Consider the following 21477-nt stretch of genomic DNA (forward strand, 5'->3'; position numbering starts at 1 on the left):
CTGCAATCTCCCGCTTCCTCAGATATTCCAGCGCTCACATCTGGTTGGAAAAGGAGGTGGGTGCCCCCTGCTGTTCATATCCGCCCTGAACGTAGTCTCCACCCTGATTGTAACCTTGCTGGCTGTAATCGGGCTGGTAGCCACCCTGGGAGCCAGCGTATGGGTCCCGCTGCTCATAACCTCCCTGGGCGAAGGAATCAGGGGCGGGCTGCTTCTCCTGGGCAGGCTGCTGACGCATAAATGGTGCGATGATCCCAGTCTCCTTGAATACAAACCACAGGTTACCTGTCCACAAAATCAGGTTGAGGAAGCCAAAGACCTTGAGAGAAAAAAAATCACATAAATGAAGTTAATTCAATTTAAAAATTTGTTCTAATCTCAAGAGACAGTTCCTGTATGGCCAAGGAGAAATGACTCACCACAGAAGTGTTAAGACCAGACATGACGGGGTCGTGAACTTCACGGCAGTGGTTGCCTTCCTGTTCACAAGCGGGGATAAGTTCTTTAACCTCCTCTGGGTCTGTAGCTGTCTTGACATCAGACAAACCCTTCGCCCATGCTGCCGAGCTCACCAGCCACATGAAGGTGAATACACACGTCACACCAAAATCCTGCAAAGACATCATTTATTTAGAATTATATGTAAATATATAGGCTTGTGTTGTATGAAACACTGAGCTGCTACAGTGTGTAATAACCAAAATCAATATTTATTTAATTACCCTCATGTCATTACAAAAAACCCATGCTAATTATCTTTCTTATTAGTTCATAGTGACCAGGGGCCAATTAGATCCAAGAGAAAACAACAAAGTGGTCCATATCAAGGACATAACCATTTCTTGAAGATTTTTAGAATAGAACAGAACAGTGAAGGAAATGCTAAGTCTAATTATAGTATGGAAGCAATCATTTTGATAATATTTGAAAATACTGTACATGTTCACTCTCTTAATATGTCAAAAAACTCACAATCAGTGGTCCTTTATTGTTCTCACGGTACTTCTCAAAGGCAAAGACATAGACGCTGAGAGCTGCCATGGAATACAGGAATGCAAAAACGCCTATGGTGACAAAGAACTCTGCAGAGGATGAGTAATCCCCAACCAGGAAGAAACGGTCGGTTTGGCCATTCTTGCAAGCGGGGGCATCAAAATACACTTGATGAAGCCTGGAGGAGATACAGGGGAACAGGGTTACTGAGAGAACCATAACACCTTAAACGTTGGACATCTAAGCACATTTACAACTTAACCTAATTAAGAGTGATTATACCACATCTCAGGGGGCTAGAGAAACAGTTAGCTTGGATTATGAACCAAAAGGAAAAGGAGAAACTACATATTTAGTGTACCTGGGATCGCAAACAATCGCCCCGAAGAACTAAAATTTACTAAATCAGTTTTCACACTGAGAAGACCCTTTTTTCACACAGGGTACCAAGAAAAATGTGATATATTTTAATAATAATAACAATATAGTGAGGGGGCATTTGATCATTTGAAAACCCTGCCAAGTAATACACCAGAGGGTCTGTAGGGAAGAGTGGGGGGAAACGCCCCCTTACCAAAAGTTAAATGTGTCCAGAATAGTTATCATAGTTTTAGTGAAAATGACATGAATTAGAAATCAAGTATGAAAAATGTCCAGAGTTTTCACTTTATTCAGTTTTTAACAAAAATTTAATTCGTCCCAAGGGAGCGTTTTGCCCCTCAGGTGGGGTGAAATGCCCCCAAGTTTGAAAAAGCAATTTGTTTGATACATTTACAGAAAAATCAGAGTACAAGCAGTTTTAGCATAACTTTATGAATATAATCAATAATTATTAATTACAAAATTATAATAGCCTATTTAAAAAATATATTGTTATCTGTTCAATTTATTCAAACAACTAGTTAAAATACATATGGTGGAAAAACAAAGTACCCCGTAAACTAGGTAATGCCAACATATGTATATATATGCAATTCTGAAAATATAATAATATTTTTCTTAACACATACTCCCTATCTACAGTCCTTACTATTCTCATATCATATATACAGTGGTTATAGAAAAGAATCACCACCCTTTAAAATAATCACATTTTGTTGCTGTACAGCCTGAAATGAAGGCAGAGTTTTTGTTTTTATCAAGCTGTATTTAATCAGTGCAACTTATTTTCCAATTGAAAGACATAACAGCAACATGTCAGAAAATAAATACATTAAAAATAAAAAAACAGTATCACTGAGTTGGAAAAAGGATCACCCCTCCTAAAAATGACAGGTGTAGCTCATCACCTTCTCAATGGCAAACAAAGCCATTTGACTTTCAGCTGTGATGAGCTGTGGTCATTTTAAATAGCTCAGCATGAAAAGAGCTCTCCTGGAGCATTTCAGTTTTTGGTAGAGCAACTGAAGCAAACATTCAACTATGGGTGGCAAGGCACTGTCAAAAGATCTCCGGGATAAAGTTGTGGACAGGCACAAGTCAGGAGATGGATAAAAAATTTTTTATGGGTTTATCAATGTCTAGAAGCACAGTGAAGTCTATTATTAAGAAGTGGAAGGTACAGTATTTGGTATGACCCTCTCTGGATCAGGCCGTCACTCCAAACTGGATGAAAGAGCCAGGAGAAAACTGATCAGAGAGACTACCAAGAGGCATATAGCAACTCTGAACCAGTTGCAAGAATTGATGATAAAGAGTGGTCATTGTGTGCATGTGACAACAATATCACAAATTCTTTACGTATGTGGCTTGTATGGGAGGGTTGCAAGTAAAAAAACACTCCTCAAAAAAGGCCAAAAGCAGTCACGACTGAGCTTTGCCAAAATACACGATGAATTATTTGGCCTCAACAACAAATGATATGTCAGGTGGAAATACAATACAGCTCACCATCCAAATATCAGAATTACTACAGTAAATCATGGAGGTGGTAATGTCCTGTTATGAGGGTGTTTCTCTGCAGCAGGGACTGGAGAACTTGTCAGGATAGAAGGAAAAATGGGGTAAAATACTACCAAATTCTTGAGAAAAATCTGCTGCTTGTCCATGGGAAGAAGGTTTACCTTCCAACATGACATTGACCCAAAACACACAGAAAAACTGACCACACAGTGGCTGAAGGAGAAAAAGGTAAATGTCTTTGCATGACCCAGTCAAAGCCCAAATTTAAACCCCATTGAAAATCTGTGGAATGACTTGAAGACTGCAGTCCACAAACCGTCACCATCAAATTGAACTGAACTTGAGCAGTTCTGCAAAGAAGAGTGGACAAATATAGCAAAGTCTAGATGTACAAAGTTAGTAGAGACATATCCCAACAGACTAAAACAACTCATTTCAAGCTGCAAAGCAAAGAAATTTGATTATTTTAAGGGGGTGATTCTTTTCTATACCCACTGCAACTGTGATGTTGTACAAAACAAGTTTATTTAACAACACTTTATTTTCTTACAGCTGAAAATCAAATCACTTAATGTGAATATTTTCTCTCTCAGGTACATCACCAGTGTAAGCTTCATGGAGAATACTTCTCTATCACTCTTGTCAACATAGTCTACAGTATGGAAAAAAATCTAACTTGACTTTATCTAGTGGTTACTTTGGAAAAAAACAATTTGGGGGGGGGGGGGGGGGCTTTTCCCACACTCTTCCTTACCGCATTAAAAGCTGTTCTTGAAAAAGTAAATGCATACTGATGAACAAGCACAACTTCAATATGGCCACACAAGTCTAAAAAGACAGTTCTACCTGAAGGGATACTCAAACTCCACATCTATTTTCAGGTTACTGTCTGATCTGTTTCTGCACTCCACGCTCATCCTGAAGGAGCCGGAATAGCTCCCACATGTGGAGAATGCAAAGATGGCAAACACCTGGAAAAAAGGTTTATATTTATGCATCTGGGAAGTGTTCAAAAGCATTCAAGTTATACATTTTATCAGTTCATGCATTCAGTTATCAGGCCCACAAACTTTCCATTGCTAGAACCAAATGAAAGCATCTTACACCATGTGACACCAACATCCTGACATGGAAATAAGCACATTATTTTTGCTTTTAGGATTTAGATTCATAGAGATTACTTATGGACTTATGACTGGTGAAGGACTGAATGGTGAATGAAGCTATTAAATTTCACTGAGATACTCTGCCATCTGTCATATTGCTGAGCTGGGGCTGTGTTATGAACCCAGGGAACATCGCAGGAGACCAAAACAATAGACACACATCAAGCCAGAGTAAACCATCCTAAACGTAGGCAAACCAAATAAATCAAATGAGGTCAAGAGAACAAAAATATCTCAACAAAGACGATAAACCAAAGACTGACGGACCATAGAAATACATACTAATGTAGTTATTGTACAAACAAAAAGGCCTAAACAAACTATGTTAGAAAAAAACAATCACATAGCCTAACCACCAGACCAGACAAGGTCCAAGCGAGACTATTAAACAATTAGTCAGGCCACACAAGCTACAACAACAAAAAAACACCACACAAGACAGACCAAATAAATCAAATCAAATCAGCTCACATTACCAAGCCCAAGTTTGTGTCTAATCCTAAACTGAGTTTTGTGATTCAGTAAATCAATTAAACTGAGCAAATTCATCAAAGCTTTAGTGAGTTTATTATACACAGAAACGGCAATTTGGAGAATTATAAAAGCCTTGTGCAAATAGAATCATGCAGACAGGATGCAAATATGCCCTTGCATTTTACTAATATGTAGCCTGTTTTCTTATGCCATTTTCCACTATGTACAAAGTGAAGAAGCACTGTGTGACCAATAGATGGCATTAATACTCTGCAATTGTGCGTGTTCTCCTAGGTAAGGTGCATTCATGGTGTATATGATGCGTATATTCCATGGTGCAGAATAGGCGTTCTCAATTCATTCCTTTGGTAACAGAAAGCATTGAGAGCATGAGAAATACTCAATTTTATGTGGAGAACATCATGCTGGGGACATCTATGCTTTAAGGGGTCATATGATGCAGTTTAAAATTTTCCTTTTTCTTTGGAGTGTTACAAGCTCTTGGTGCATAAAGAAGATCTGTAAAGTTACAAAGACTAAAGTCTCAGATCCAAAGAAATATTATTTATATTATTTATATTTAAAAGTTAAGAGTCAACCACTCCTACCTAAAACGACTCATTCTACCATGCCCCCACATGTCTACGTCAGGATGTGGGAAGATTTGCATTACACCGTCCAAATGTTCACTCAAAGAAAGAATGCGTAACATTTGATTCTCACTTTAGTATTGCTGTTGGCGACGCCGCCATTGTAGAAATGCTGTGTATTTCATTGTGAAAGTGAAACTCCTTTGTTTGGCCTTCCAAAAGAGGACAATATACACTTTGTAAAGCTGATCTGTGCTGGTCGCTGAGGAAATACAGTAACTTCGCACTGTGAATCACTGGATCGGCTTTCACCATGGACAAAGCAGAGTCCAGCATGGGTTCGTCACATGTGGTTGCCCACCGGACACACCTTGGTCGAATTTTATTGTTTTTGTCTTATCACACCAGGACACCGGGCATCACAGTATGCTAAGCAGGCTGCCCAAAACTATAGCGCAAAACTAGCCAAACCGCATTCCGGGGGGTAAATATCACATTATTGGGGTCGCTTCAACCCGTGGACATGAAAAACAACCTGTGGCAAAAGTGTTAAAGTAGCCCAATTCTGCTGGAAAACCGAGGACTTGGCAATGCTGATGTTAAGGAGTGTAAGATTTCCGTCACACGCTTGAGGTATTCAGCCAATCAAAATGCACTAGATAGCTGGCCAATGATGTAAATCTTGCTTTTCAGAACGATGAGCTTTGTAAAAATCGACGCAGAAAGGCAGGGCATAGAGGAGCAACAATAATGTACATTATGTGGAAAATAATATATTTTTAGAACCTTAAACAGCCTAAACAAAATAGCATTACACCAAATACACAACATAACGTTCTTTTTAGCAATGCCATGGTCCCTTTAGACCTCTTTAGACACCATTTTATACAGCACACACACACACACACACACACACACACATAAAAACTTACCCATTGTAAGACTTTGATGAAGCCCAATGGGACTTTCAGCACCCTGAACTGCCCACCGGCAACCAACTATCAAAAGAACAAAATCGAAAAAAACGTTAACAGCAGGGGCGTAGCCATCTTTTCAGAAGTGAGGGGGACAAAAATTATATATATATATATATATATATATATATATATATATATATATATATATATATATAACATTTCTGTAATCTATATAGCCTACCAATCAACAGTTTTTGAACTGTAAGATATTTTGTTTTTAAAGAAGTCTCTTCTGCTCACCAAGCATGCATTTATTTGATCCAGAGTACAGCAAGAACCGTAATATTGTGAAATATTTTTATATTTAAAATAACTTTTTTCCCTATTTGAATATATTTTAAAATGTAATTTATTTGTGTGTTCAAAGTTGTATTTTCAGCATTTTTACTCCAGTCTTCAGTGTCACATCCTTCAGAAATCACAATATGCTGATTTGCTGATTATCAATATTTAAAACATCATTTTTTTAAAACACTTTTTTTTTCAGTATTATTTGATAAATATAAGGATCCAAAGATCAGCATTTATGTGAAATAAAAAGCTTTTGCAACATAATACCCTATATCATTCAAAAGCTTAGAGTCAATATATAATTTTTGTTTTTTGGAAAAAAATAATTATAGAAATGAACACTTATATATTTAGCAAGGACTCTTTTGTGGGTTCAAGTCTCAGGCCAGCAACACCTCTGCTCCCCGGGCACCACAGCATTAATGCTGACCACTACTCCGGGTGTGTGTTCACTGTGTGTGCACTTCGGATGGGTTAAATGCAGAGAACGAATTCTGAGTATGGGTCACCATACTTGGCTGTATGTCACATCACTTCACTTTGAATTGATCAAAAGTGATGATAAAGTAATAATTTTTCAAAAGATTTCGATTTCAAATTAAATGCTGTTCTTCTGAACTTTCTATTGATCAAAGAAACCTGAAAAAAATCTACTCCGCTGGTTTCAACATTATCATAATATGTTTATTTATTTATTTATTTTTATTTTTTTTGAGAAGCAAATCAGAATATCAGAATTATTTCTGAAGGATCGTGTGACTGGAGTAATGATGCTTAAAATTCAGCTTTGAAATCTCAATTAATTACATTTTGAAATATATCCAAATAGAAAACAGTTTATTTAAATAGGTTCGTAAAAATATTTCACAATTTTTCTGTTTTGCTTTACTTTGGATCAAATAAATGCAGGCTTGGTGAACAGAAGAGACTTATTTAAAAAATATTAACAAGCTTACTGGTCAAAAACTTTTGACTGGTAGTGGATAGTATAGGCACCTTTAATTTTTCTCAAATTTCTATTTTTTAGATGGCTTAGAAATCTATAACTGCTGGACAATAACAAATAATAATGATTTGTTTATATACTACAAACAATTTTTTTTATCACATAATAAGGCAGAATAGTTTCTATTCTGTAATAAATGCTATATCAATTGGTACTGCATTGTTCATCCTTTATTTATCACCTGCAGGAGATTACTTGAAAAACCATATATTGTTGCAATCGTATGTTTAATGTCTTCGTGTTTGCGAAAGTTTCTGGCCTTTTTTTCTATGTAAAAACTATTTTCATACAGCCATAGCTGGACGCTTTTGCCCATATTAGGATCTTCCTGAAATTAATTTCTGCGAGAGCGCCCTCCGGCTTCGAGTGTGAATGAAACACACACTGCAGGAGTGTTTTCGCTCTGTGATGTCCATCTTAAATTAAATATCAAATCATATACAGACTATCCCGTCTCTTTGAGTTTAAATCTATGTTTATTCACACCAGCTCTTGAAAACCTCTATGAGAAAAACTTGACCGAAAAAGTGCGGGGGACGAATTTCCATGATATTAAAAGTGGGGGGACACGTCCCCCGCGTAATCTACTCCCCTGTTAGACAGACAGACAGACAGACAGACAGACAGATAGATAGACAGACAGACAGACAGACAGACAGACAGACAGACAGACAGACAGACAGACAGACAGACAGACAGACAGATAGATAGATAGATAGATAGATAGATAGATAGATAGATAGATAGATAGATAGATAGATAGATAGATAGATAGATAGATAGATAGACGTTGTGGATGATGTGACTTCACCACGACGACTCATAACACCAACAGGCCTCTTCTGTATTTATTTTTAAGTGCTAGTGAACCCTAAGCATAGGATCCGCTGCTGCATCGTCGAAAAAACAATGAAAAAACCCTGTATCAAAGTAGCAAAAGGATGAAAAAAAAACAATATTTTAAGTCATCAATTAATTATATCTCTGAACCTCGTAGAAAAAGGAAGGGAAGGTGAGTCGCAAGGACCTTGAATGGCCAGATTGTCTGCGCGCGCATCACCGCCATCCGAAACCAAGAGCTGCTGAACAGCAAGTGATAGAGATTTCTCAAACCTTTTTCAACTCCAAAATCTAACAATAAATAAATAAATTGATGGCGTTCTTCTCTAGCAATCTGGAAACTTATTAAATATTGCTCTAAAATTTTTACCGTTTCTTTCATTATTATGATATTGGGAAATATTTGCTCATCAGACCTGTAGCAGGCTGTAATAGCGATTTTATACGGACAAAGTGACGTAGGAAGGTGCGGTTTCACACGAAACCATTTTCTTTGCCCGTGAGGCTCGTCCTCCTTTAAACACCATGCAAATAAATAAATCGATCAATATAACGATTCAGATCTCCTCTTAACGCAATTTAAATATTCAAACCAATATATAATATTGGCCTACACGTGAATGCAGTTTGCATCACCTGCCAAAAATGTGTATCATACGATGTTCTGTAAATATAAGCATCAATAACCAATTTATGATTGTGTGTCATATTCAGTAGACACAGCTCTCTTGATCCCTACCTATATAATATAATAAAACTAATAATAATAATAGAGAAGGGCCTGGGCTCGGAGCTAAAACTCACACATTAACAGTATTGGAATGGAAGTCAGCTGCCATTTTAAAAGCATATCTACGAGCGCATATGCATTTGATAAAGGGCCTCGTGCATTCGCTTTATACTGATGTTAGGCTTTTGCAATAAACAAAAGGTAAAATTGCAAAATACAATTTGATATCTTACTAATATATAGGCTATGCATTTAGTAAATGTATAATTGCATGTATGACAATCCTCTACGAATACATCTAACAAATTTAGCCCTTCATCAGATCTGTTTTAAATATTACAGCCTACTATACTAATATAAAAACGAAAATATAGCAAGTCACGAAAGAAAGCCCCTGGAAATACGGTATCGGTGAACAGACGGACAGCATCAGCAGGGCACCTCTCCCTATAATTATTTTCCACCATCATTTGTAAGCGCATCTTTATCTGAATGCCTGACTGAAAGACAAACGGAAAACATGTACATTATAAACACGGCAAAAATATACTAAAATCATTTTGAACCAAAATCCCCTACCTGATTTACAACATCCATGTTTGTCGCCTGCTCTTAGGTAGGAGATACAGATATACTCGGTGGGATGCGAGTGATGGAAGCGGAACAGCCCACGGAGGGGGAGGGACAATCAACAGAACAGCTTCAGTTGCGTCACGCGCTTTGAGAAGGCGTTTTTTTTTTTTTTTTTTTTGTTGCGCCCAGAGAGGATGAATCGACCGACGCTGATCGCTATAGAGCAATAAGATCATTAACCAGCTCTATCTTCAGTGATGCTCTCAAATATGCGCTGATATTTCCTCTGAGTTGTTTGGATGACAGTCTGCTCGCGCTGCAGAGGCCGTTAATTCTGAATGTGACCGGGTCAGCAAACTGTTTAACAATCACGTTTCGCAATGGGCAAAGCAAACTGTGGTACACGCCACTACCAAGTGCGATGGGTAACTGACAATGCACAATGTTCCCGGGGGAATCACTAAACACCAAATCCACTACGTCAAGTGCTGGGACTGAACTAGATAGTTTCATTTAGCAGTGGTTAGGTGGAACGCCAATATGCTATTTGGGAAATAGCCTTACTATTAACGAGAGTCTTAAACAACCAAAGAAACATCACAGTTATGATAACTCGGTCTAACGTTACATGAGATGATGTAGGACTATTTCTGGAGGGACAGTTGCTTACTCAGGATTTCACTGCATGGGATAAAGAAGATGGCAAGCTGCAGGCCTATAGAGATTTTCATATCTTCAACTATATCTTGTTAACCCAAACTTAATTTATTAAGATCTTTAACAGAGTAAGGAAGGTGTGAATATGATGTTCTCCTTGTGGGAAGAAACCATACAGAGTTAGAATGAGAAAGAAAAGATGACTCATACACTGTTTTTAGAGATGGTAAAAAAATAAACACCCCTGTTTAAAAAAAGAAATGCTAAAACACGAAAATATTTCATCATACATCTCAGCTAAAGTATTGAAAAAGTTGATCCTCAAGAGCATTTAACATATTCTGTATACAGTTGTGAGAATTAAATAGATTTTTAAAATTTCCATTATATGTTTTACATATTAAATTATAATATATAATTTATATACATAATATAATTTATATATAAACTATATTATGTTTTATATGGAATAATTTTAGTATTTAAATAGTATCCACAGCACATACAGTGTGTGTGTTTCTAAGACTCTAGAGTCTTTCTAGAGTCTTAGAAAGTGACATAAGCACTGCAGCTGTATGTTTCTCATTGCTAATAAAAACACTAAATAAAGGTTGTCTATGTATGTTACGATTCTCATTGCAGAACTGATGTGCTTTATTATCCCTAGCCTCACTATTGTAAATGAGACTAAGAAATGCTTAATTATGATAAAGAAGTAATAATGCAGTGAATTTTCATAGATAAAGAAGTAATAATGCAGTGAATTTTCATAGATCCAGATGGATGGATCCTGGATGAAGGGTGGCACAGTTGCGCTCGAAGGCCAGTTGGGCTAAAGAAAGTGTCCTCCCCCACAATGCACCACTATAATTCAAGCCAGTGGCTTGCAAAGTTGTCTAGTCTCAAATCAGCGTAGAAGTAACAATACAATGCATCAGCATAGCTTATATATATCAGAAAAAAATGTAAACTGTGGGTCGGGGATGGGCAACTTTAGTCCTGGAGGGCCACTGTCCTGCAGAGTTTAGCTCCCTAGCCCTAATCAAACACACCTGAACAAGTTAATCAGTGTCTTCAAGGTCACTAGAAAGCTTCAGGCAGGTGTATTTGATTATAGGGTTGAAGCTAAACTCTATAGGACATCGGCTCTCCATGACCAGGGTTGCCCATACCTGCTGTATTATGAATAATAACCATAAACAGCCTTTACGTAAATGTTCCTTCTGTCATTTGTTGTGGTCAGAGAAACATCTGGCCGTCTTCAACATTTTGATAGAGAAAACTTAATATTAAGCATATAATTTTTTCTCAAACAATTTGTGCACCCATTTAATAAACATATATAGCATATAAAGTGACCCAGGTGGGACTTGAAGCCACAATCCACAGCTCCAGAGGCTGATGCCTTCTCCATTAGGTCACTGGGCCTTCATAATGTTTTGCATAACTTAAAATGGCCACGATTCTCAGATATTATAAAAATGACAGATGGCAAAGTGTGGAAACATTTCATCTTTATATTTGTTTACAAACATCATTCAGAATTTCATAAAACTCTCATTCAATCTCACATATAAGTCTTTAGGTATTAGAATATTCCATGTGAAGTGGTTATATTATTAATGTTCTGCATATTTACACTCATGAAATAAAAATGTTGGGAATGGGGATAACATAGAGACGTGGTATGACAGACAAGTCCATAGCTGCAATCTGTGGTCATTTATTTTTAGATAATGTTCAGTAATTTCCATTTTTATTGTATGAGCCCCATGAATAGGACATAGTGTTCTGCTTCTGAAAAGATCACTGTTGCTGTGTCTGTCCTATTGGTATTGTTATCAGTAGGAATGAAGGAATCCGACTAAAGGGCTAGGCATATCAGCAATATGTCAAAATCAACCACATGTATAAAACTGGAATTAAAAAAATGAAACCAACCAATTAAATAATAGTAACAAAATAGAAAATTAAACAATTTTTCCAAAAAAGACATTGCTTTTGTTTTACTGTCTTATAAAGGTGTTCATGAAATTCCAGCCAAGCTCTGTGCAACTTCTCCTACTTTTTTTGTTTTGTTTTGTTTTAATGAAATATTAAGCTGGAATTGGAGCAAACACCACTTAAAGACTGAAACCATGTTCAAAGATGATTAAGCAATCCTGGAGCCTATCATGAAAAAAAAAAGGCTGGAACAAAAACACACATATACTGTTTACACAAAATGCCAGACAAACCTGAACAATGATTATAAGTGTTCATATTTCAATTATTTATTATTACATTTCTTAAAATATTTATTTGAATAATTTAAAATACTGTTTATATATCTTAGGTAGGAGAATCCATCTGTAAATGGCATTTAGAAACAGACAACCATAGACATGAATGATGGAGTAAAAACACATTTACATATATAAAACATGTTCAACATGATAAGCTGTTTACAAAACAAGTCCTTTCAGAGATCTGAATTTAAAGAAAGAATTGAAAACTGCCATGTTGTCAGGATAAATTGGAGCTGGTCTCTTTTATATATTGAGCATGAACTGGTCACAATATTTCAGAGCAAAACCTTCTTTTCCTCACTTTCTGTGACTCAGAACAGCATGACTGGTCAGTCAGGATTCTGTTGCTCCACCTACTGATGAGCTGATTGGCCCTTTTTCTGTTATTCAAAAAGATGTAACACAAGACATCTCATCAGCCAGTTCCTCTTCCTCGTGGCTCCTGATCGGCTCCTCATCACTGTATATGGCTGAACCACACATGTCCGTGTGGTTCAGGAAGCCTTGGCTCTCCCCAGGGCCCCCACGACTCAAGAGATCACTTGCAGCACTTTCCATCTCATCTATGGTCATGTGACAGGCATCTGCAATCTCACGCTTGGCAAAGGCGACAAATTTTGGGTCCTTGGCATACAACCCCAAACCCTCAGAGATCAAGACCTGAGGAAGACAAAAAGAGAAAGATCTGAAGTGACTGATGGCACCATACATGTCAAACTCAGATGACATACATGTTACTGTTCAAAAGTTTGTGGTGTGTGTAAGTTATTTTTCTTGAGGGCTTTAATATATTTACTAAGCAGAAATGAATTAAATTGATAAAAAGTGACAGTGAAGACATTTATAATATTACAAAAGATTATAATTTATAATAATAATTAATTACTGACAAAAATAAATGTTTCTTGAGCATCATATTGGCATATTAAAATGGTTTCTGAAGGATCATGTGACACTTAAGACTTTATATTCGATTTTATATTTTACAGTTATTTTATTAAATATATTACATTCCATTATTTTACTACATTAAATCCATATATAATACATATATACACATGCATACATACACATATATTTATAAAAATATATGAATATAATAGTTATATTTATCTAAATAAGTTTAAATAAAATTATTATATTATATCATATCCTATTATATCATATATCATATGATATAATATCATATCCTTTATAATGTAGTGCATAATTTAAAATGGCCACGATTCTCAGATATTATAAAAATGACAGATGGCAAAGTGTGGAAACATTTCATCTTTATATTTGTTTACAAACATCATTCAGAATTTCATAAAACTCTCATTCAATCTCACATATAAGTCTTTAGGTATTAGAATATTCCATGTGAAGTGGTTATATTATTAATGTTCTGCATATTTACACTAATGAAATAAAGTTGTTGGGAATGGGAGCAAACGCTGGGGATAACATAGAGATGTAGTATGACAGACAAGTCCATAGCTGCAATCTGTGGTCATTTATTTTTAGAAAATGTTCTGTAATTTGCATTTTTATTGTATGATACCCATGAATAGGACATAGTGTTCTCCTTCTTAAAAGATCGCCGTTGCTGTGTCTGTCCTATTGGTCCATACTATCAATACAGCAGCATTAGACCTAAGAATTTTATGAGGAGCTCCTGTGTTTGCTTAGATGATATTAAGTGATGTTCCCTTGACGTTGCTTTAATGTTGTTTCAGATGTAACATGTTATAATGTTACTGTTTTATTGATGTAGTCAAAATGTCATTTGTCTGTAATGTTATTTTTTATATTTTTGTAATGTTGCTCTCATGCTCTTGTGTTTCTCTGCTCATACCGCTTCCACCAGACTGTCAGCGCTGCCTCTCTTCTCGCTGTATTGAGGACTGAGTTGGGAGGGGACTCTGAGGGTAGTGTAGGCTCTATATGGCTGTCCTCCTCCACCTGTAGAGGTTCCCGAGTACCATCCCATACTGGGATGCTGAACCGACGCAGGCACTCTGACACCACTGGCCTTTTTGTCCCAGATGCCCACAGATGCCCCTTCTGCTCCCTCCTCCTCTACCAGGATGAGGGGAGCGTAGAGGAGACGGCCCCGTCGAGGGCCGGTGTTTGCCCAGGATGCTGTTGAACCAGTGGACGATCTAGCGCTGCTTTGGCGAGAATCGTAGCTTCCGTATCCCTAAAAGGGAGAGAAAGAAACAGAAGAAGACTGAGTCACATAGATTCTGTTCAAACACACTTTCATAATGTTGTGGCTTGTTAATATTCAAGGGGGTTACTTCAGTTATAAAAAGCAGTTGGCAAACAGGAACTGTGAACTATATGAAGATAAGGTGTTTCTTCAACTACAGGCAAGTTTAGACCCTGTGGACTTTGGAAAATAAAATCCTTGTCGAAATTTTTTAAGCATGTTTAATTCTTCTGTTAAGACTAATTTCACTAGTCAAGTTTTATGCATCCTATAAAAAATACATAAAAATTAAATATTATCACACAAACATATCTCACATATTGTTACATATATTGACTACAGTTAGCCCCTAATAAACTTTTTTCAAAAATGTATTTACTGAGCAGTTATAGTGAAGCTTGAGATTGATATGCGAGACGTAATATGTAATATATTTTAAAAATAATTGTTACATAATGCATATTAAAATATGTACATTTATTTAGCCGTTTGTTTGTTTGTTTGTTTTCAAAGTTGTTAAAATAATAACTCTTTGATTAATTTTTCAATTGAAAGCCTGGGTCTGGGAAAAGGGAACAAACTATAAAGTCAAATGCATTTGAAAAGCAGAATGTTTTTTAATGTGATCTTCATTTGACAAAAACTGAATTAATTTAATGTAATTTATTTTAATGTTTTATTTTATAATCCTTGTCACTTTATTCAGCAAATAAAACATAAACACAATGCAATAAATGATATCCATGTGTGAACTTAAATATGAAAATGATGTAACTAACATTTGGGAAATATGTGAAAACAAAAAGAACACAATTATTTAATAGTGTGCCATGGACAAGAAATGCTATGTAGTAATATTACCTGTGAACGCACTCTGCAGGGAGGGGAGTTCTGATGGTATGTTCCTGGGATGGGCAGATCATCGCTGCTACCTTGCCTTCTTAAACACTGTATGTTAAATGAAGCCTTTCTCGCTGAGAAACGGACAAAGAAATTATGAAAAGCAGTTTAAAAGCAATTTACAGATTACTTCTACAGGTTCATTTCAAACCTTTATTACATACACACAACATTACAAATAACAATTATTAAATAAATAAATCAGAATGGATGATTTTACCTGTAGGTGTTGCTGGCAGCAGGCGTCTCCGTGCTGTCCTCCTGCCTTCACCATAACTGTTTCCATAATGATTCCCATAGACAGGGTGCCTCATAGAGTGTCCATCATTCATGTCTCTATGTCCCGGGAACATTGTGCTGTCCTCTGGATAACCATGCCTGAGGACAAAAAGGATTTTATGTATTAAAATCCATAAAATCAAACAGCATCCAAATATGAATTCATTAATTCAGGCACAAATAAGACTTGATGAGTACCTTTCTCTAGAGATGACGCTCTCGCTGTCCTCATCTTTTCCATAGAAGCGCTGCTCTCCAGGGTACTCACCATCTTCCTCTCTCCGAGATAGCGGAGAGGAGAATCTGTCCCTGGAGTCCCTCCTGAGGGAGAAAAAAGGAAACCAGCCATCAGCAGGAGACTGAGAGAACAGCAGACAGGAACAGAGAAGGGTGATGGGTGGTTCTGCAGACTGTGTGGAATGCTTACCTTGGGTATTTGTAGTATGATGGTCTATCAAACAAAAAAAAAACAGTATGTAAAACAAATTAACAATAAATTGCATAATTAATATGAGGTGCAACATAAATAAATACAGTACAAACAACTAGATTTACCTCCTGGGCAGCTGGTCAATCACACCATTCTTGTGCTGGTAATGAAAGGAGGAACGCAGGCTGTCTCTTCTTCTAAAGTTCTCGTGCTCCAGAGTGCCGTTCCCATTTGGTGTTTTTGCTAAGGAGCTCCTACGTCCCAGTCCCCCATTTAGGATGCTATCTCCTGAGACAGGAACAGGAGCACCGCTGGGAGTAGTGACCAAAGAGGAGCGCCGGCTTTTGCTTGAGGGCTCAGTGTGGCCTGCATAGCCATTTTCGTTCTAAGAGGCCAGCAATATGAGAAAGAAAAACAACAACAGAATTTTGTATTTAAATATATGTAATACAAAAAAAAAAAAAACATTTCAAATCAGAGACATTTTTTTAGAATATATATATATATATATATATATATATATATATATATATATATATATATATTTATGATAGGTTAAAATTGATAGCCTGAATGTACTGTAAGTCGCTTTGGATAAAAGCATCTGCTAAATGCATAAATGTAATAATATCAAGTATATTTACACTATTGTTCAAAGTTCGTTCTCAGTACAATTTGTTTTGGAAAAAATTACATTAAATTAATTAAAACTGCCAACCAAAACATTTATAATGATACAAAAAAATATATATTTCAAATTAATGCAGTTTTTTTAAACATCCTTTTGCATTCTGTTTACAACAAGAAATGTTTCTTGGACACCAAATCAGTGTATTAGAACGATTTATGATGGATCATGTGATGCTGAAGACTATGTTAGCATTTGCTTGTGGTTGAACCTATACAAAAACAAAACCAATCATAGACTCAGTGCCCTAACGGATAAGGCATCAGCCTCTGGAGCTGGAGACTGTGGGTTCAAGTGCCACTTGGGTCTCCAGCCTTTCGATGCTGCTAACAGTGCAAGGATTCAAAATACTTTAAAAGTGTGCTGCAAAAATTATTGTGCCTTTGAGAACAAATGACTCAACTTACTCTACAGGTGGTAAACTTTTACCAAGGAAAGCAACTATTAGCAATCATGCACTCTATGATTGACGTAATCAAATTATGCACCTTAACATAATGTATGATGAATGCTGGCAACATCAATGGCTAAGGGAAGGGAATGCAATAGTTTATATACTAATTCATACAACCAACCAAACCACAACATCTACACCTGCACCACAAAATCCTCAGCCCAAACTTCTATTCATTACCTGATATCTGCTCCTGTCTTCTACTCAAATTACCATCCATCTCATTAGACCAAGTGCCTCATTAATCTGAATGATAATCTAATCCTTCTGTCTCTGACTATTTGGATATAATGGGCTATTTTCTATTCAGCACATTTATAAGATGAACAGAGTAATTCAAGTTTCAGAAATTTGCTCCAAAATAAGATTAATGGTCCAAGTGATAAGCACCTTATAACTAGGATCATCTTCCTCTTGCTCCTCCTCCAGGCCCTCTTCTTCCTCCTCCAGATCTTCGTTCATGGCCAGTCTCATTTCTGGCCCCAGGTCCTGCAGAGTTCTCAGCCCTGCCTGACACAGATGCACACGGAAAGAGACAAATGCCACAGTATATATGCAGCTCACCATACAGCGGAGTTAAACAATACATACAAAAAGACCCAGTGGCCTAATGGATAAGGCATCAGCCTCCGGAGATGGAGATTGTGGGTTTGAGTCCCACCTGGGTCAAAAACCTTAAACTTTGTGGTGCAATAGAAACTTTAAGTTAAATGTGCAGTTCTGCTTGATGAGTTTGTTAGGATCATATGAGATTACTGAGGTCACAAACATAACAATGATAATTTAAAACCAACTAGGGCTGCAAGAGTTTTTCTGTTGTTTTCATGGTTTATACTTCAAATTAAGGACTGAGACCACATGGAAAAAGTTTAAAATAAATAGAGGTCTAATAGCTATGGTATCAGCTGAGAATTGTGGGTTCATATCCCACCTGGGTAACAAACCTTGTTATTTGTGCTGCCACCAATATTCAAGTTAAAATTGTTATTAAAATATATTATCAGCTATTAGGGTCAACCTATCAAAGACAATCTGACTGTTAGAATGTTGAAGTGAGTCCTGCTGGATGAATTCGCTGTGATTATATGAGAAGGATGAGGCTTGTAAACATAACTTAAATCAAGTAGGGTTAGAAGGGGAAATCTAAATATTGTTATGTTACCATGGCTTGTACTTACTATTACTGAGATTATATATCAAAGTCACAAGAAGGCCTAAAGGCCTAATGCATAGGACATAAGCCATTGGATTTGGGATTTGTGGGATAAAGCCTTACCTGGGGTGCAAACCTTACATTTTTGTTATTTATACAATTTAAGTTAAAATTGTAGAGAAAAACTGATATCACCAACCAATCAAAAGCTAAGCTTTCTGTTAAATGATTTAATGAAGTTGAAGCATGTCCTGAAGAATTACATCAGTAATATGATATGCTCTGAGGCTGTAAACAAAAGGACTGATAATTTAAAACCAAGCAGGACTGAAAGAAAAAAATCACAATACTGTTGCTTTCATGGATAATACTTAGAACTATTGACTGAGAATACATGAAGATGCATAAAAATGGCCTAGCGTCCTAATGTATAAGGCATCAGCCTTTGAAGCTAGTGGTTGTGGGTTCAAGTCCCACCTGGGTCATAAAATGAGCTTCTTTTGATTAGAATGTAACATGTTTTTCAAAACTTTTACTCTAAGATTGGCAGATTGTGAAAAAAGCAACCTGTAAGAATGATAAAATGTATGCAGCATGGCCATAAACACACACATGTAACCTCAACCCACCAATGAAAGCACACCCACAGAGAATACTAATCAGAGACTGTAAGGTGATCCTTGGTATGAAGACAGACAGGATCACAGTTCTATAGTGTAGACTTCTGTTAGTTTAATCTAACAAGTGGATCATCTCTCAGTAGATCATCTCTCAATGTGGAATTTGTACAAAGCCATTAAATAATTCAAGTCATCGGTCTTTGGGATTTTATTTTGTGCAAGTGTGAGGCATTTTGCATAAAATGTGCGATTTAGCAAATGCAATGGTATTATTGTGTCCACATAAAGACACTCCATAAATAAAATGCAGAAGCTGGGATAGAGATCTACCTGTAGAGCTAAAGGGTTACCATTCTCTGTCTCTCCCAGACCCACTATCTCTTTCCTTTTCCGGAACTTCCTGAAATAGTCCTGGATCAAGAATGTGGCGTAGAATTTACCCACAGTCACTTCCTCATCTGTAAAATAATCGACATAGAATGTTGGAAATAAAACAGCACAAAAAGTTGAAAAATGTTTCTGATTTGCGTAACTGTGTTTATTTGGGTTTTGCAGCATTCAGAACTGAATTGAGGATGCCTTTTAAATGACAGTTAAATAGGAATTGAGACAGATTACCTGAATGATCTATTCTTGTGTATTCTGTTTATATGTGATCATTTTGCAACTTAGTAAGTTCTTCATTTTTTAATTTAATTCACATTTAAAATTCACATTTCTGTAGGCTATAGAATATACAATTCAATTTCACACTTAAATGGAGCCAATTTTGCCAAGCCCTGGTGCATTGTGGTAATTTCACTGATTTAAAGACCTAGAAACAGTAAATGTAATCCAGAAAGAATTTACCAGCAGGGGGTGGAATAACCTCATCCAATATTTTGGGTTTTGTTTTCTTCCAAATCTTCTTAATGATGATTCTCAACTCTTCGTTCTCTTGATCAGGGTTCCCTGAGAACCACACATTACAGCCACATCAGCTTACACAGCTACCTAAAGACCATGTCATTTTACACACCGATTGTCTTATTCATTCTCAGTTTTACTGCATATTGTTATTCTGCATGGTAACCTGTATGGTTGTATGTGGTTGAATTCAGTAATGTTTAATTTAAAAGAAAAAAAAATATGATAATGAAAGAAAGCCTCCAGAGTTTATATGCAAAGCACACCTTCATATAAATCTCCTGTACCTCAAACAGAGAGGTGAAGTGGATGAGTATGCAAGGGGTGTGTGTGTTTGTGTGTATACCCATACTGACCCTCAGTTTTAATTTTCAGAGCTGTTCTGACCAGGGCGAACAGGGTGGCATTGAAAGTCACCGTACCATCACTGTTCAGGGGCATATTCATGGCAACCAGCCTCTAACAGAAAGAAAGAGGGAGATATAGTGAGAGAGAAAGAAACGAATGTCAACAGACCAAGTGGATTTTGTGTGTGTATCTGTACCTTGCAAGCCACACGGTGAGGACAGAGCTTTCCAAATCCAAGTGGCGGCTGGATTCTCCTGAGCAAAGCCACTACATCCAAATGTTTTATACGACCCCTGGAAAACAAGCAAACATTTAATTAAACTAAAATAAAAAAATTAAAAACCATTAGAGAGAGACTGGTAATCTTACTTGGCTTCAGGGTCATACTCTGACCAGATTCTTTTAAACTCATCCAGGTGATGTGGCCCGAGAATCGACCAATCACGGGTCAGATAGTCAAAATTGTCCATAATGACAGCAACAAACAGATTAATAATCTGAAAAAGCACAACAAAGAAAAGCATTTGCATTTCACTGTGCAAATCACACTGAAAACATTTTAGCCTACAAAGGGCTATCGTTCCTTGCATAATGAAAAAAGTTAAAATATAAGAGTTTTCTTTTAATTTTTAATAAAGATGGTAAAACATACAGCCAAAATGTAACTGCATGAAAAAGTTATAAAGGGAAAGTTATGAAGAATAGAGTTAATTTAATAAACAACAGCGTTTTACCAAGAAGGCGCAGAGCATAAAGAAACTGATAAAGTAGACAATGGCAATGGTGCTGCCGCAGGAGAATTCTTCCCCGGGTTCATAGTCTGACTCTGGGTCACAACGCTTTCCTGGAAGACTGGCCAACATGATCTCCTGCCACGCTTCACCTGTTGCACACCTGCACACGAAGAGCACAGATGCCTTTATCCAAAACAACTTACATTGCATTCAAGGTATACATTTTCTAGGAATCAAATCCATGTACTTGATCTTGCAAGTACCATGCTCTTCTGTTCTGA

General features: G+C 36.7%; 2 protein-coding genes and 1 non-coding gene across 3 annotated transcripts in view; 1 reads left to right on the plus strand and 2 right to left on the minus strand.

The window, feature by feature from the left end:
* LOC113079154 (synaptophysin-like) lies at positions 1-1227 on the minus strand. Its single transcript, XM_026251359.1, has 3 exons — positions 973-1227; positions 420-611; positions 1-319 (listed from the first exon to the last, which is right to left on the minus strand). Exons 1-3 carry the CDS (start codon positions 1210-1212, stop codon positions 35-37), a joined length of 717 nt encoding a protein of 238 aa, XP_026107144.1. The 5' UTR covers positions 1213-1227; the 3' UTR covers positions 1-34.
* An 11639-nt stretch (positions 1228-12866) lies between these two features.
* Positions 12867-21477, minus strand: part of LOC113079157 (voltage-dependent L-type calcium channel subunit alpha-1D-like) — a 35268-nt gene continuing 26657 nt past the window's right edge. The window contains exons 34-47 of the mRNA XM_026251361.1: positions 21197-21356; positions 20832-20959; positions 20659-20755; positions 20471-20573; positions 20058-20159; positions 19539-19666; positions 17826-17954; positions 16419-16678; positions 16291-16314; positions 16062-16184; positions 15805-15962; positions 15546-15658; positions 14328-14672; positions 12867-13147 (exon numbers count right to left, since the gene is read on the minus strand). Coding sequence (XP_026107146.1) covers positions 12875-13147; positions 14328-14672; positions 15546-15658; positions 15805-15962; positions 16062-16184; positions 16291-16314; positions 16419-16678; positions 17826-17954; positions 19539-19666; positions 20058-20159; positions 20471-20573; positions 20659-20755; positions 20832-20959; positions 21197-21356 — 2143 coding nt within the window. The 3' untranslated portion in view covers positions 12867-12874. The remainder of the gene's footprint in view (positions 13148-14327; positions 14673-15545; positions 15659-15804; positions 15963-16061; positions 16185-16290; positions 16315-16418; positions 16679-17825; positions 17955-19538; positions 19667-20057; positions 20160-20470; positions 20574-20658; positions 20756-20831; positions 20960-21196; positions 21357-21477) is intronic.
* trnar-ccg (transfer RNA arginine (anticodon CCG)) lies at positions 18032-18104 on the plus strand. Its single transcript has one exon. It is a non-coding gene; the product is annotated as a tRNA-Arg (tRNA).

The sequence above is a fragment of the Carassius auratus genome, unplaced genomic scaffold, assembly GCF_003368295.1.
Source record: "Carassius auratus strain Wakin unplaced genomic scaffold, ASM336829v1 scaf_tig00027233, whole genome shotgun sequence".
Lineage (NCBI taxonomy): Eukaryota > Metazoa > Chordata > Actinopteri > Cypriniformes > Cyprinidae > Carassius > Carassius auratus.

What these genes read in the sequence shown, in the direction of transcription:
- LOC113079154 (XM_026251359.1), bottom strand. Translation starts at nt 1,212, where the DNA reads ATGGTTCTCTCAGTAACCCTGTTCCCCTGTATCTCCTCCAGGCTTCAT. An exon ending in ACAATAAAGGACCACTGATT is followed by an intron (nt 612 to 972) that starts GTGAGTTTTTTG and finishes ATGTCTTTGCAG; the next exon opens with GATTTTGGTGTGACGTGTGT. An exon ending in CTGGTCTTAACACTTCTGTG is followed by an intron (nt 320 to 419) that starts GTGAGTCATTTC and finishes TTTTCTCTCAAG; the next exon opens with GTCTTTGGCTTCCTCAACCT.